At 51.0% G+C, this 15,417-nt stretch overlaps 2 protein-coding genes across 7 annotated transcripts; one reads left to right on the forward strand and one right to left on the reverse strand.

Moving 5' to 3' along the window:
* The first annotated feature begins 203 nt into the window (after positions 1-203).
* Irgq (immunity related GTPase Q) lies at positions 204-8,363 on the forward strand. 4 transcript variants are annotated; one of them, XM_005338183.5, is made up of 3 exons: positions 204-459; positions 891-1,416; positions 2,447-8,363. In XM_005338183.5, the coding sequence occupies exons 1-3, from the start codon at positions 204-206 to the stop codon at positions 3,762-3,764; spliced, it is 2,100 nt and encodes a 699-aa protein (XP_005338240.2). In that variant the 3' UTR covers positions 3,765-8,363. The 4 variants fall into 4 exon arrangements, with proteins under 4 accessions (XP_005338240.2, XP_013219649.1, XP_021590843.1 ...); XM_013364195.4 differs by lacking the exon at positions 204-459 and adding an exon at positions 527-662; XM_021735168.3 differs by lacking the exon at positions 204-459 and adding an exon at positions 548-716.
* A 1,410-nt stretch (positions 8,364-9,773) lies between these two features.
* Pinlyp (phospholipase A2 inhibitor and LY6/PLAUR domain containing) lies at positions 9,774-15,387 on the reverse strand. 3 transcript variants are annotated; one of them, XM_040280151.2, is made up of 7 exons: positions 14,548-15,387; positions 14,315-14,454; positions 14,075-14,221; positions 13,011-13,127; positions 11,416-11,568; positions 11,060-11,203; positions 9,774-10,892 (listed from the first exon to the last, which is right to left on the reverse strand). In XM_040280151.2, the coding sequence occupies exons 3-7, from the start codon at positions 14,142-14,144 to the stop codon at positions 10,738-10,740; spliced, it is 639 nt and encodes a 212-aa protein (XP_040136085.1). In that variant the 5' UTR covers positions 14,145-14,221; positions 14,315-14,454; positions 14,548-15,387; the 3' UTR covers positions 9,774-10,737. The 3 variants fall into 3 exon arrangements, with proteins under 3 accessions (XP_040136085.1, XP_077888080.1, XP_021590899.1); XM_078031954.1 differs by having other exon boundaries at positions 14,315-15,387; XM_021735224.3 differs by lacking the exons at positions 13,011-13,127; positions 14,075-14,221; positions 14,315-14,454; positions 14,548-15,387 and adding an exon at positions 12,760-13,004.
* Positions 15,388-15,417: the final 30 nt, after the last annotated feature.

Consider the following 15,417-nt stretch of genomic DNA (forward strand, 5'->3'; position numbering starts at 1 on the left):
TCTCCCTGTGGCAGAGGGCTGCCTTTCGCTGCGCCTGTCAGCCGCGCGCCACAGCGCCGCCGCCCGAGGGGAGTAGAGTAGGGCCCACCCAGACTCGAGGTTCCGGGGTCTCCGCGTCCTTTCTCCGGAAGAGCCTCTCGACGCCGAGGTCAGGGATTGCTGTCCGGCAGTAGTACAGTCACACAGGCCCGGTCCTCAGAATAATGGCCGGGGGTCCTTCCTTGACCTGGACGCACTGTGATGACGTTGTGAACCGTGTGTACCGTACATATCGAAGTTTCCTGCGCCCAGTTAGGTGGGCGCTCGCGGCGCGCAAGCGCCTCGCCCCCTTCATTGTTCTAGGCCCAGAGACCGCAGAAGCTGGGGAGCGCGCACGATTCAGCTGTTCTGCAGCCAAGAACACGCTGTCTCCACCGTCAAGTTCCAAGATATCCCGCCTGGTAGAGGGAGTGGCGTCAGGTTAGAACTGTCCGATCGCGTCCTAATGTCTTTAAATCTGGGCGTTCTGGCCTCCTCGGCTTCCGTCCTCCGGGCTGGTCAGTCTCCTCTGCGACTGACCAGCCGCCACCAGCTGTGCTCCTGGTGTGTTGGCTTTCTGCTCCGTTGGTGATTTGGGAGGAGGAAGAGTCATCCCCGTGTCCCCGAGGGACAGGAGATTGAAGGTTGGACTTCTGAGGTGTTGAAGTAGAAAGGGAAACGCTAGCACTCAGAAAAAGGTGAATAGGCACCGGGGCCCCCAGGGAATAAGCCCAATATACTGGGTTTCTAGGTCCTGGAGCGTGACACCCAGGTATGGAAATAGGAGACAGGGTGGAGGACTGAAAACTGGGCTAGGAAAGAAAAAGGCCAGGTGTTGCCTGACTCGTGTCTTCCCCGCCCTTGTTTTCCAGCAATGCTTCCGCCGCGGGGTGACGTGACTGCCTTATTCCTCGGGCCTCCGGGCTCGGGAAAGTCCTCGCTAATTGCAGCGCTTTGCGACAAGAATGTGGAGACGGTAGAGATCCCCGAAGGACGGCCGGACTCTGGGATCCCTAGTTTGAGAGCTGCGGGCCCAGGTCTTTTCCTGGGTGAACTGAGCTGCCCACCCGCGGTGCCGGGGCCCTGGGCGGCGGAGGCCAATGTGCTGGTATTGGTGCTACCCGGGCACGAGGGGAACGGGGAGCTCTTGGACCCAGCATTGGCAGAGGCAGCGCGGGCCGCCCTAGCCCGAGGGACCCCGCTGCTTGCTGTGCGGAACCTCCGCCATGGGGATTCGCAGAATGATGCCCGGGCTCAGACAGCAGCCTTGCTGAACAGCGCCGGGTTAGGAGCGGCCACTCTCTTTGTGCTGCCGGCAGAGTGCTGCAGCAGCGATTGCTGGGAGGAGCTAGAACGCCTGCGGGTGGCACTGCGGAGCCAGGCGGAGGCGCTGCAGAGGTGAGTGACAGGCTTTCAGGCTGGGTGGGGAGGCATGATCCCCTTCGTCTAGACCCCATCTCTGAGGAATTTGAGGGGAGACTACTGCCAAGGCTCCTCTCCTTTGTCCAGATCCCGCCTCGTTCTCATAGGTTTTGAGGTCCGAGAGGCTCCACCCCAAGCTTGTGCTCTGCTTGACCCTTGTCAAGCCCCGCCTCCTGAGAGCCTTCTGAGGTCACAAGCTCTGTAAGAATTCTAGGAGGGACCTGGAGCTAGCCTGCAAATACTGCCCACAGGCGAAAAAATTTTGAAGTAAGACTCCATTTCACCACAAAAGTTTGTGATCCTAGTGAAGATTTTACCCAGACTCAAACTCTCAAGTCCTTTTCTCCTCTCCTACCATCAATTTGGCTCCCAAGCAACCCCAGTTGCCCAAAAGGCATACCTGCAATGACCTTTATTATATCTTGAAGTCCTCCCTCACTTCCTTTCTCCAGTTCCCTCTCGTGTCTATTTCCACTTGCTGGCTACCTCCTAAACTCCTCACCCCCTACTGTCAGCCACCTCATTTTATGGATGTCAAATTGGAACTTAAAAAGTGGCATCTTTTTTCCTTAGCCTCACTTGCCTTGTGTCACCTTAGTCACATGTCCTTGGTAGGAGCTAGTATCAGAGATGTTTCTCCCCTCACTGACCCTCCAACTCCTGGCTTCTGGAAAGAACACACTTGGGGACCCCCTCTTTGTCAATAGTGCTCAATTTCTTTAGGCTACGATATAGTTGCCATTCTGTCCTTCCTCTAAGCTAATTCCATATGAGTTGGTTACACCCAACAGATTCCAGGAAACCTGCCCCCACTACTAACCCCTGGGTGTGTCCCAGAGAAATCTTGGTCCTGGGGGAGCCCTCATTTATGATTATCGGGAACCAGATCCTGCCTCACCCCAGGATTGTTCAGAAAGTTCCACCCTTGTCACAGTAGCCCAGGCTTTATTCCCCAGATTTTCTCATGTTTAGCTACCTTTGACTGCATCCCTCCCTGCTCCCACAGGCTCCTGCCACCAGCCCAGGATGGTTTTGAGGTGCTGGGCGCAGCTGAGCTGGAGGCTGTGCGGGAGGCCTTTGAGACTGGTGGCCTTGAGGCAGCTTTGTCTTGGGTGCGCTCAGGCCTGGAGCGCCTGGGCAGCGCAAGACTGGACCTGGCAGTGACTGGCACAACTGACATAGGCCTTGTGCTGAACATGCTACTTGGGTTGGATCCCAACGACCCTGGTGCAGTGCCTGCTTCTGTACCCACAGTGCCCACCCCCTTCCCAGCACCAGAGCGCCCAAATGTAGTGCTCTGGACTGTGCCTCTGGGTCCCATGGGCACTTCCCCTGCTGCTGCCCCTCACCCCACCCACTATGATGGCCTCATCCTCGTCACTCTCGGGGCCCCTACTGAGAAGGACTGGGCCCAGGTCCGCTCCTTGGTGGTACCAGATGGGCCCCTCGTCTGCGTGCGAACAGATGGTGAGGGCGAGGATCCAGAGTCTCTGGAAGAGGAAAAATTAAAGCCCAGGGATGCAGACTTACAGAAGAAAGGCGAAGGGGGATTGGAGAATGCACCCAGCGACCCAAAGGAAAAACCTGGCACTGGATCTCAGAAAGCAGGTGGGGAAGATTCAGAGAAGGCTGGCAGCGAAGGTGCCGGCTTCAAGAAACCAGGCAGTGGGGACTCAGGGGGCACTGGTGCTTTGAGTCCGGAGGACGAGACGTGGGAAGTGCTGGAGGAGGCTCCCCCACCAGTGTTTCCCCTGCGGCCTGGTGGACTCCCCGCGCTGTGCGAATGGCTGCAGCGTGGGCTTCCGCCAGCCCAGGCTGGGGCACTGCTGCTGGCGCTGCCCCCCACCTCTCCAGGCGCTGCCCGCAGAAAGGCTGCAGCGCTGCGTGCTGGGGCGTGGAGGCCGGCTCTGTTGGCTAGTTTGGCGGCGGCAGCAGCCCCTGTACCAGGGCTAGGCTGGGCGTGCGACGTGGCACTTCTCCGAGGACAGCTGGCTGAGTGGCGGCGGGCTCTGGGGCTTGAACCTGGGGCCCTGGCACGACGTGAGCGTGCCCTGGGCCTGGCTCCTGGGGAGCTGGCCGCCCGTACTCACTTCCCAGGCCCAGTGACACGTGCAGAGGTGGAAGCAAGACTGGGTGCCTGGGCCGGTGAGGGCACTGCTGGTGGCGCAGCGCTGGGTGCACTGTCCTTCCTGTGGCCTGCGGGTGGCGCAGCTGCGACTGGTGGTCTGGGCTACCGCGCAGCCCATGGTGTCCTGCTGCAGGCACTAGAAGAGATGCAGGCAGATGCGGAGGCCGTGCTGGCGCCCCCTGAGCCCACCCAGTGAGGGATGGGATGGGAGCCAGGGCTTCTGGGGCTGCGAAACCCAAGCTCTGATAGATTGGGGGGGGGTGTCTAGTACTCGGAATTCTGGGGGTTTGGGGATGCAGGTTCTGATTTCTACTCATCTGGATTTGTGTAGGGGAATAGAGTCTAGGGGGCAGGACTCCTGATTTCTCTGTAGACCAGGGAGTAGGCCATCCAGACCCTTGTCCTGAAGGGAGTTGGGGACCTGGAGTCCTAGAAGCAGGGTGCATCTTGGTCTCCAACTGGAGTTTTGGGGCCTCACCAGGGAAGTAAGGCTAGAATGCCTTGATTCCTAACAGGGGAGATCTTGGGCTCCATATTGGGAAAGTAGGTCTGGGTTTTCCAGAAGCCAGAACCCTTGAATCTGGCCTTCAAAGGGAAACAAGATCTGCTTCCTTGAAGGAAAAGGCCTATACACAGCCTCCCAGGATGCCGAGGGACAGTGGCTTTGAATCTTCTGTGGGGTGGGATTTGTGTGTCTGAGGTCTCAGGTTCCTGATTTGCAGGGGCTGTGGGCCTTAGTTGCTAATTCTTGGATGATTGAAGGGCTAAATATGGAAAAGGGAACAGGGAGCCTACAGGAGACAGTCCAAGACTCCATGGTCTTTTGGAAGTGAATGGGTGTCTTGTATTTTGTTCTCCAAGGGTCTAGTGTAGGAAGAATGATCCCAGAAAAGTAGCAAGTGGGCAAGAGGTATGTGCATGGTGGGCTCTGGGGTAGCCTGAGTTCTAGGTGTGGCAGAGCAGGAACCTCTACTTCAGACATACCTCTCACCTCTCCCTAATATACTTGGATCCTGGCAGCTGCTCCCAGGAATTTGGGAAGGGGTACGCCTACCCATTGTCTAGGTGCTTGGTGATTCAGGGTGTCTCCAGGGTAGGTGTACCTCTGTCTTTCCTTTACGGTTCTATTACCTTTTTTGTTCATTTGGTTTCGGTCTTGCTTTCTTCTGTCATAATAGCCTTAACCCTTTTTTGCTTTGGCGTTTTGTGCACCTGGTTTTTAGAGAAGCAGCTGTACTGCTGCACTAGTCCAAACATTTTTGTGTGGCCTTCTCGGATATTCCTAAGAGACTCTGCCTTCTGGTGTACACAGAGGGTGCTGCAGCCAGTAGCATTGCCACAGAACGGCTGTGCAGGTAGGTAGTCCAGATGGTGAGAATATGTCAGGGGTGAGGCAAAGGCAGAAACTGCAGTGCCTGCGTGCCTGCGTGTTTTAAGCTAACTATGTGTAGGCAGGAAACCTGAAATTATAAAGTGTCAAAAAACAAAGGGAGGATCTAACAGATGGGAAGAGCAAGTCCAGAGGGCAGGCAAGAGGCCCAATAGCCCTAGGACGGCTTCGTGTGGTCTGGCTCCTGCCTCTTCTCATTCTTTGCCCTATCCCATTCCCAATGAGCCTGATAGGTTCTTCAGATAGAGTAGAATCTTGAGTCCTGCCTCAGGACCTTTGCACTTGTTATTTCCCCCTGTAATACACTGTTTCCATATCTTCCCATGATTGGCTCCTTGTCCATCAGGTCTCTACTCAGATGTCCCCTCAGAAAGGCCTTCCTGACCACCCTAACTGATGTATTTTGCACATCCTCACTACTGGTTCTGGCCAGTTGATTTACCTTGTAGCAAATATCACTATAAAAATGACCTTATTTATTTATTTATTTATTATTTACCTGCTTATTGGCTATTACCTCTTTGCTTTTCTTGTTCTCTGGTATATACTCAATACCTAGAACAGTATCTGGCACACAGTAGGTGTTTAGTAAGTAATATTTTTAGATTCACAGATCAGTAGCAGAATTAGGGTAAAATTGAGGGCCGGAGATAGAGCAGTTGGTAGAGTGCTTGCCTTGCATGCACAGGGCCCTGGGTTCAGTCCCCAGCACCACACACCAAAAAAATGAAATAAGAAGTAGGGTAACATTTACAGTTTTGGCCTCCCAGAAAGGAGAGAGGAACAAGATGGAGAGAAGCAAGCATGGTTACGCCACTCACTCTGTCACTTAGATCTGTGCCTTATTTTCCCATCTGTGAAATGAAAGGGCTGGATGAGAACCATGAATGCATCCGAGATCCTATTTTCCTGGACAGCTGAAAATAAGGGTTACTGATCTAAGGGACAGATAGCTGGGGGACAGTACCCCCATCTTCTGCTTAATCTTACCACTGGTACAAATTGTCCCACCAAAGTCAAATGGCCATGATTGACTTGGTGCTAAATGGCTCTAGGCTTCGTGTACAGAACTCACTCAGCCTTAGAAAGATTGATTTTAATATATTTTGATTAATCCAATGTCCCCCAAATATTATCATTTCAACACATAATATGTTAAAGGTAGTAATGAGATAGTTTACATTCATTTAGTTCAGGATCCATTTTTGTATTTTAAACCTAGAGCATCTCAATTCAGATAATAAATTTTTATTAGAAAAGTTTGACCTCTTTAAATTTCATAAAATTCAGGCTGGGCACAGTGGTACATACCTGTAATCCCAGCTACTCAGGAGGCTGAGGCAGGAGGATTGCAAGAAGGCCAGCCTCAGCTATTATATGAGACCCTACATCAAAGAAGGTAAAGAGCTGGGAGTTTAGCTTGGTAGAATGCCCTGGGGTTCAATCCCGAGTATTGAAAAAAGTAAAATTCATAGGTGACATAGATTCATATACCCAAGATCAAATTATATTTAATACTTCTTTGATAACTGAGATGAGTGTTAAAAGTAAATAAAATTAGGAGCTAGGATTGTGGCTCGGTGGTAGATCACTTGCCTGGATGTGTGAGGCACTGAGTTCAATCCTCAGCACCACATAAAAACAAATAAAATAAAGATATTATGTCCATCTACAACTAAAAAAAAAATTAAGTAAATAAAATTAAAAATTCCATTTCTCAGCTTCATTACCACATTTCAAGGGCTCAGTAGCCACTTGTGGTTAGTGGCTACAATGTTGACCAGTATCAATATAGAACATTTTTGTGACTACAGGAAACTTACTAGCATAGCTGTAGGGTGAGACAGGCCTGCTGATTTTGGGCGTGATCTTGGGGAAGTCATTCAGCAAATGGCATCTATCTCATACAGGTTATGAGAGTTTCCTGTATGGATATACGTATAAGTGTGTGTGCAGCATGCTACAGACCCTCCTGAGAGGGTGGCCTGGGAGCTCAGTCCTCTTGCTTTTGCCCACACATCTTCATTCCTGAGAAGCATGAAAATGTCTCTAGCTTAGGCACCTGTCACCCCCAAGCCTTTGCTCAGATTGTCTTGTAGACAACTCTGTTCTGTGCTTTGTTGCTTTTATTCCCTGTGCCCTAGTGCCAGAGAGGATATCAAAGAAAACAAGACAATTTGTGTGTGTGTGTGTGTGTGTGTGTTGAGTGCCAGTTACATTTATATAGTTGTATGTTGGCACCTTTGGGTTTCATTGCTTCTGTTTTCGGTGCTTGCTTCTACGATTTTGGGTCCCCCTGCCCCTGGGGGATTGAACCTAGGACCTCAGATCCTGGGTTCTGCTGGGTAAGTGCTCTACCACTGACCTACATCCCCAGCCCTGGTGGCCTTTAATCATGACTTGATGGATTCAGTTTAGGAATTGCAGAGTCATAAGGTTGTGTGAGTGAGGTATCTGTCCCTGGGAGCATCCAAGGAGGAAAGGCTAAAATTCCCTGTGGACAGATCACAGACTGCCATGGGATGGGTCTAATGTGGCATCCCAGGGCTGGGAGACCTGGGAATGTGTGATGTACCTTGGTGTTGCCATTGCCAAAGCAGAAAAGACCCCCAAAACATGGGAGAATGAATGAGACACCCTCATCACCGTAGCAGAGCTTTGCATTTCTGGGTCATGGTGGGGCTTGTGTCCATTGCAGTGGGGAACCAGGAAGGACAAATCAAGGGTATGGTGACCTATGGTGTTTTTTGGAGGAATGAATAAAAATGTGTAGAAATCCTATTGTGTGTTCTTTGGGGGTTTGAGTGGGGGAAATGCTGAGCCTCCTGACTAGGCTGGGAGCCTGGACTCCTGGGGCCGAGGGTAGGGGAAAGATGATGGGGAATCTGTCCAGAGAACAATTCCTTAGGCTCTGATTAGAAGCTTTTATCTGCAGGATCTGAGTTTCGCTGTCCTGGAAGGTGACTGTTAGGACCTTAAAGGTTTGTGATGGTCAAGCACATTTACTCCAGACCAGCATGTCACATTAATGTCCCCAGTTTGTTCAGCCTCTCTGTAGCGTGGCCTTGGATTGTCCTCTCTTGTCTCATCCACTGGGGCAACAGCAAATTTGATGCAAGAAGAGATTTTAAAAGTGCTCATGCATCTTGACTTCCTTCTGCTGTCCCTGGGACTCCTGCCCCCATTGCCAAATTAAGAAGCCTAGGCTCACTTGCTAGGTAATGAAGACACATGTAGCCCAGTTGTCCTTGGCACCTCAACTCAGCCAGCCAACACTCAGAAACACATCTGCCTAATCAACTGGCAGCTGAGACCAGCAGAAGAATCGCCCAGCTGGTCCCTGACCAATTCACCGATACACAGAATAATGAGCTAAATAAAAGTTGATTGTTATAAACTACAGAATTTTGGAGTGGTTTGTTATGCAATGAAAGCCAACAGTCAAACTCGTTTACTCTCTGTGATGTGGTCTTTCTCCCAGTGATTAAAACCTTCAGTGTGAATCCTTTCTGTGAGCTTCAGATTCATCTTTTGAAAACAAGGATGAGAATAACAGTGCCTATCACAGAGTTGTGGAGGTAACATGAGAAATGAGCTCTAAGAGGCCATGGTGGTCCTATGTGCTATTGTGAAACATTCAACTGTCAGTTTTATAATCCTAGGGTGGGATTGCACTTCCTGGATTCCCTGTGGTTGTGTGACTAGTTCCCTCGAACCAGTAGAAAGTGTTGCTGGGTGTGGTGGTTGATGTGACACCTGTAATAACTAGGACTGGGGACCCCAAGGCAGGAGGAGGGTCACAAGTTCAAGGCCAGCCTCAGGAGCTTAAAGTGATTTCTGAGTCACAGAGGGTTTTTTGTTTTTTGCAGTAGTAGGTGAAGACGGGCATTCTGCCACTAAATCACATCCTCAACGCCTTTTATTTTTTGAGACTGGATCTTGCTAAGTTGCTTAGAGCCTTGCTAAAGTACTGAAGCTGGCTTTGAAATTGCAATCCTCCTGCCTCAGCCTCCCAAGCTCCTGGGATTACAGGCATACACCACCACGCCTGGCTAAATCACAGCTTTTAATCACACATGTGAGGTTTTCCTGGGCTCTTTGCTTTGGGTATAGAAAGTGGCCATGGTCAGGCCGGGGTTGTGGCTCAGCGGTAGAGTGCTCGTCGAGCATGTACGAGGTGCTGGGTTCGATCCTCATCACCACATAAATAAATAAGTAAAATACAGGTGTTGTGTCCAACTACAACTAAAAATAAATAAGTAAATAAACTCATTTTTAAAAAAAGAAATTAGCCATGTTCAAGTTGGTGACTGCTCAATGACTAATGAGCTGAATGTGGTGCATGTTGCTAAACATGTAGAGTGAAGGAACAACTAATTTTCTGTGAATGGGCACTCATTGAGCAAACCTAACTCCCTCCCTCCCCCTGGAGGGGGAGGATACTTTCCTATCCCATTGTTATTGAGTTAGGCTATATGACTTACCTTGCTCAAGCGGTTCTAACTTCAGCAAGGGTCTTCAATATACTTGACTTTTGTACTCCTGTGATCTGCCATGAGAACAGTTGAGAAAGCAACTGATCTGGAAGATTATGGAAGTGCATGAAGGGGAAGATTCCCTCCCCCCACCACCCCGTCACCCACACACTAGAGCCAAATCAGCCAACACAGCTAGAAGTGGAGCTACCCAGCCAACCCATAACACTTTGAAAAAATATTGTTTCAGGTTTGAGTTCAGTACTTCAGCATTAGGTGATTCATACAACTTTGCTTTATTTATTTATTTTATTTGGGTGCAAAGAGATTGAACACAGGGAGCTGTACCATTAAGTTATATCCCCAAACTTTTTTATTTTATATTTTTTACTTTGTCACAGGGTCTTTCTAATTTGCTGAGACTGGCCTTGAACTTTCCATGCTCCTTCCTGCCTCAGCCTCCTGAGTTCCTGGGATTATAGGTGTGTGGCACCACACCTGGCAACTTTGTTATTTTAAACCACAAAATTAGTGATTTGTTTATCGTCATAGAAAATCTAGTCTGTCCCAACTGGTGCCAGAGTTTAGCACCTGCCAACTAAAGGCCACTCAGTAGGTGGCAGCTATTATGATAATTACTATTTATTTAGACATATTGCTCACAGAATCATCATTCTCTTAAAAGGTAGAAGGCACTATACTAAGTGCTTTTAAAGTGTCCTTTCATTTGCCTCTTACAAAAGCATTATAAAGTCATAGCTATTAATATCTAATATAGCTCAGTTGGTACAGTGTTTTCTTCGCATGCACAAGGCCCTAGGTTCAATCCCCAGCACTACCAAAAAGGAAAAAAATCTACATTTTGTAGACAAGAAAACAGGAAAAAAACTAAGTAATCAAGAACTCTGGAGTCTTACAGACTCAGGTTCAAATCAGATTCGACCTTTCCTACCTGTTAAAACCCAAGGCAAGTGGCACTCACAATCTGCCTCAGTTTATTTGTCTGAAAAGTGGGTATAATATCATTTCCACAGATTTGTGATCATAAAATGAGGTATAACATAGAAATCACTTAGCACAAGGGCCTGGCAAAGAGTGTCCCTTAATAAAGTGCAAGGTCTTCCCTCTATCCCTGGAAAAGAGGAGGTTAGAAAAGAGGATTGAGATCTGTACCCTCTGCATCCCACCTCCCCAAAATGCATCATGTCACAAGTACTCAGGCTTGTTCTGTGAACTGGTTTAATTTATAGGGGAGCTGCAGAGCAGAACAAAAGGAGACCTCCAGCCATATATTCCTCAGGTCTTCACTCAGCCCGGCCAGGGGGATAGGGAGCTGGAAGGCAGTCTGCCCGGCGGATGAAGTAGAGGTAGGAAGCTGAGGGCACCTCGGCCCCAGCCTTTGTGTAGCAGGCACTCTCTGTAGCACAGCCTCGAGTGGCAAATTTGGTGTTGATGATACCTGGGAGGAGGGTTCCAGGCTGGAGTCAGCCCCTTCTCATGGCCCAGGAATCCCCGCCCCTCCACCTCCTGGCCTAGTTCTTGGAAGCCCCTCCTCCCCTGGAACAGAGAGGTTTAGGCTTCCAGCTTTGGGATCCCTGTACCCTCAGAGATTCAGGGACCCCTCACCAGCCTGCACGTTGCCAGCAAAATAGATGCAATGTGTTTCCTGGCCAACACAGCGAGCTGCCTGGGTTCCTGGGCACGTCTCCTGGAAGGGCACGATGCAGGAGGGGCACATCAAGCCATTCTCAGTACGATTGTTCTGGGGAGCTGCAGATGAGGGTGACGTGTATAGTGAACAGGAATGTTTACACTCTTGCCTGAACCTCCCCAGAGCTCTGGGAATGCCAGGGCTGCTAATGGAAACTGCATTCTACAGGTAAGGAAACTGGCGCGCAGAACCAGTGAGGTGCCTTGCCAGGTGTTACAGTATGGGCCAAGCACACACAGTGGCCCTGGGGCAGGGCTGAGTTGGCACTTACGGGGCACGGAGCCACTGTTGCAGCCGTCACTCTGGCAACAGCGTGCGTTGGTTACCATGTAGTCATTGGGGCTCATGGTGGTGGAGACGAAGCCTGAGTAGCAGTCGCTGAACTTCATGCAGGCCTTAAAGGTGCTCACTGCCTGCCGGCCCTCTGCAGAGGGGACAGGAGTTGAGAGCAGGTGGCTTAGATCTAACCCTACACTTCCACAACGCCATGACCCCCTAGGTTGGTCTCTTTCAGTCCCCTAAAGTGACAGTCCCTGATTTGCCTGGTGTGTGGTCTGGAGTGGTTTATTAGATAGCCTTCCCTCCTTGGTGCCATAGAGTGGAGTGGGCCTTTGATGGTCTCCGCATGGTCCCAAGTGCCTACCTGGTGTGGCCTGTTCCACCATTCCCCTTCACCCCTCCGTGCTTCTCTCCTTCCCTGCCAGTAGGAGTCTTGCAAGTTTGTGAGACTTTAAGACTTTGTTCCCCTCCCAGGAGCCCCTTCTAACAACCTCCAGGGTGCTGCCCCTGCTCCACACTCAAATCTCAGATTCTTTCATGGTTACTCGCCAGAACTCCTCCCATCGGTAGTCTCTTGCTGTTCCTCCTGGCTAGTCCCAGGTCTTGTCTGGGGTGGTTTCTTCCAGTCTACACAGCCTCCCTCCAAAAATTCAAAGTTTTCCCCTCCATACCCTTCTGAGGGCTGGCTCTTCCCCAGCTGCTTCTTCCCCTGACCAAAGGTCCATTTCCCACCTATATGCCTGGGGAGGTGTCTTCAAGACTCTTGGGTCCTTCCCTCACCCGCCAGAGCTTGCTGGGTGGACAGGACAATATAGCAATCTTGTATCCCAACTTCCACTCACATCCCCTCCTGTCCAGAGAGTTTCTTACCGATCGCAAAGTTGACCTTCATCTGCAGCAGCCATCATTCCCTTGCTAGGTCCCCAGCATCTCTACTCCTGTGACTAAGGGTCTCTTTCAGCTTTGAAGAATGTGGCTGCTTGCCCCGGGGAGGGGAGGGGATTGGCTTCCCTTGCTCCCCTTTCTCAGATCTGGGGATGGGGTGGGCTCTAAGTATGGCCCTCTCTCTCCCTTCCATTTCACTCATGGGCTTCTCCACTCCTCCATTTCTACTTCTTCTTATGAAGATTTGCTTCCAGCTTCAGAATCACCTCTCTCCACTCTGGGGTGGTCGCTTTTCTGTCTCTCCCCCTAACCCAACATCATCTCTCCTCCGGTCTTTGGTCTCTTCCCTGATCACATTCCCTGACCCCAACCCAGCCTCTTCCTTCTTTACCCCTGCCCTATTTCTACCCCTTGCCTGTTAGATTCGTTCCCTTTTCCCCCACGTCCTTACCTCTCCTAGCTCCCCGACCACCACCATCTTCTCCTTTGGACAGTCGCATCTTCAGAATCCCTTACCACAATAGTTTCCATCGCATCACTCAATTATCTTCCTAAGGTCTTTCCCTCTTTCCTGCCCTCCTCTGATTTTCTTCCCACGCTTCACCTGTCCTGAAAACTGTGATGATCTCTCCTCGGACCGAGGTACCCTCTACCCAGAAAGCACGCCCTCCCCGCCGGGGGCTTGACGCCGCGCCCTCCTACTTGTGCGGGACTCGCTCACGAGAACCACGCATGCGTCCTTGCCAGCCTCGCAAGTCTTCATTTTGCCGCTGCACGTGTGCCCGGAGCCTTTACACACCTCACAGCTTAGGGGCCATCCTGCAGGGTAGAGGGCGAGTCTGTAGTCAGAAGTGGCGTGGACCGCAGTCCACGAATTCGACTTTGGCGTTTAAAGGGGCGGGGCGGGGGAGGACTTGGGGTCCTGATGGAGGAAGGCCCAGCATCTCCCTGTGTTTTCATGGGTGGGGCCTTGATTTCTGTCCAGGGAACTGTCCAGAGTGACAAGGAAGCAGTGGTGCCGCCAGCAAAGCGGCTTCCAGGGGCGGGAAGCGACTCTGACTTGGAGCCTGTTTCCTTAATTACAAGGCTGGGGACTTTGGACGCCAGGGTCCTTTGTGCAAGCTCGGGGGCAGGGAGGGGTCGTGCCAAAGGTTTTCACGGACTTTGGTAAAACTTCAGGTCCAGCTGGTTCTTGGGTGTGGGACTCTTGCACAGGTACTGCACAGGTCTTATAGATGGTAAGAGTTCAGGTAGGGTACCTGAGGCTGGGGTCTGCGTCCAAGGGCAAGGTGAGGGAGTGAGGACCAGAAAGGACTGAGAGCATGGACTAAAGAGGAGGCAACTCTACCTAAACACCTGGGCCCTAGGAAAAGTGAAGCTGTCCTGGACTCCTGCATCTCCCTGAAGAAGGAGGCAAGGTGTCTGAACTCAGTCCAGAAAGAAAAGAAATCTCTCTTATTTATTTTTTAAAATTTCCCTTTGGAGTCGTGCTCTCCTCTGATTTTCTAGAATTCAGATGTCTTACTTGGGGACCCTGTCTATAGGACAGAGGATTCAAAGCCCACCAAGCCCCCTCTCCCGGGGCTCTAACTACAGTGAGCTTTTCTTCTCCTGAGGCCCCAGGCTTTCTCCTTCTTATTCTCTGCCTCCTCTGCCTCCTCCATAAATCTGAATTCCCAGGGTACCTCCTCATTCCTCCTTGAATTCTCTCTCACAGTTCTCTTTGCTGGGGTCCCAGGAAGGAGTCCAGGTCCCTTGTCACTTACCGAGATTCAAGAGGGTGCAGAGCACAGTGGAGGCCAGCAGAAAGGTCCCCTGTCTTGTGGATGGTCTCATGGTGTGTGAACCTGCAGTCCCTGGTCCTCTGCCCTTATAGGAAGCTGAGGAGGGGCGGATCCAGACCCACCTTCACCCTGGGGTGAGAAATAGTTGAGGTCAGAACCCAGGGCAGTCGTCTGAAGCCTCCAGGTTGAAGAGGCGGGACCAACATCCAAAAGGGACTTCACCTTGTGTCCAGATCAATTCTCCACGGGAACCTCAGGAGTCTTCCTGTCACCTCTTCCATCAGGACCCAGGTCACTCTGCCCTGTTTTCTCACCTTTCAACCCCTCCTCTAAACTCAAGATCGGTCCAATTACTTGATTACCTGTGAATTATAAAACACCTGCAAAGACTGAGATTCCCTCGCTCCATGTCCTCTCTCTTCTCAAGGAGGCGCCCAGCGTGGGTGGGGTCCTACCTGGGAGCACCTAGCATGTCCAGACTAGTCTTGTGGGGGCCGAACGCCTTGTCTCCCTTCCCTTCTCCTTTGCATTCTTGGCTTATACTCCCTCTTCTGTATTTGGACTGTCTGCTGTTCCAACCCCACCCAGGGCTGACTCCCTGGGTCTTGAGGGGATGAACAGAGAGGCACTTGTCAGGGGTCAGATGTGGGCGTGGTAGAAGACAAATGCCCGCAGGTCACATATTGGGAAACTGAGGCATTTGTAGAAGCACTCTAGGCTGTGTATAGTTTGGAAACATGCTCGTGTTCTATCCTTTCCTCCTTCTCTTAGCCTCAGGAATTGGGCTGAGAGGGATCTGAATTGTCTTGTTGTTGTTTACCCTTTATTTTATTTATTTGTTTTTATGTGGTGCTGAAGATCGAACCCAGTGCCTCACACGTGCTAGGCGAGCGCTCTACCACTGAGCCACCACCCGAGTCCCCCCAAAAAAGGGATCTGAGATTTTTATCGTGTTTGTGTACGTGTGTGTGTGTGTGTGTGTGTGTGTGTGTGTGTGTGTGTGTGTGTTTTCAGGGAAAGGAGAGGAAGAGTGCAGCCGCAGAACAGGTGGAGGAGATCCTGTTTCACAAGGATCCAGGATCCGTGTGAACTGCCTTCTAAGCTTCAGTTGGGGCGGTGACTACGTCGTCCAATGAGAATGGCGAGTTTCTTTTAGGCACCAATCCCTGAGGCTGCCCCAGTTGCTAGGCGCCCGGAAAGCAAGGTGTTAACGTCATCAGGAAGCAGAGCTGGAGAGTGGTCGGATCAGAGAGGCGGGGCCGGAGAGAAAGCTTGTTGCTAGGGAACGCAGAGCCTCTTCCCGAAGAGATTCGTCTGGGCTTGCG

This window comes from Ictidomys tridecemlineatus, chromosome 15 (genome assembly GCF_052094955.1).
Source record: "Ictidomys tridecemlineatus isolate mIctTri1 chromosome 15, mIctTri1.hap1, whole genome shotgun sequence".
Lineage (NCBI taxonomy): Eukaryota > Metazoa > Chordata > Mammalia > Rodentia > Sciuridae > Ictidomys > Ictidomys tridecemlineatus.

Coding starts and splice junctions, on each gene's coding strand:
- Irgq (XM_005338183.5), top strand. CDS start 204: ATGGCCGGGGGTCCTTCCTTGACCTGGACGCACTGTGATGACGTTGTG. Junction 460..890: donor GGTAGAGGGAGTGGCGTCAG/GTTAGAACTGTC, acceptor CTTGTTTTCCAG/CAATGCTTCCGCCGCGGGGT. Junction 1,417..2,446: donor CAGGCGGAGGCGCTGCAGAG/GTGAGTGACAGG, acceptor CTGCTCCCACAG/GCTCCTGCCACCAGCCCAGG.
- Pinlyp (XM_040280151.2), bottom strand. CDS start 14,144: ATGAGACCATCCACAAGACAGGGGACCTTTCTGCTGGCCTCCACTGTG. Junction 13,128..14,074: donor CTGCACCCTCTTGAATCTCG/GTAAGTGACAAG, acceptor TCTACCCTGCAG/GATGGCCCCTAAGCTGTGAG. Junction 10,893..11,059: donor TGCTGGCAACGTGCAGGCTG/GTGAGGGGTCCC, acceptor CCCTCCTCCCAG/GTATCATCAACACCAAATTT.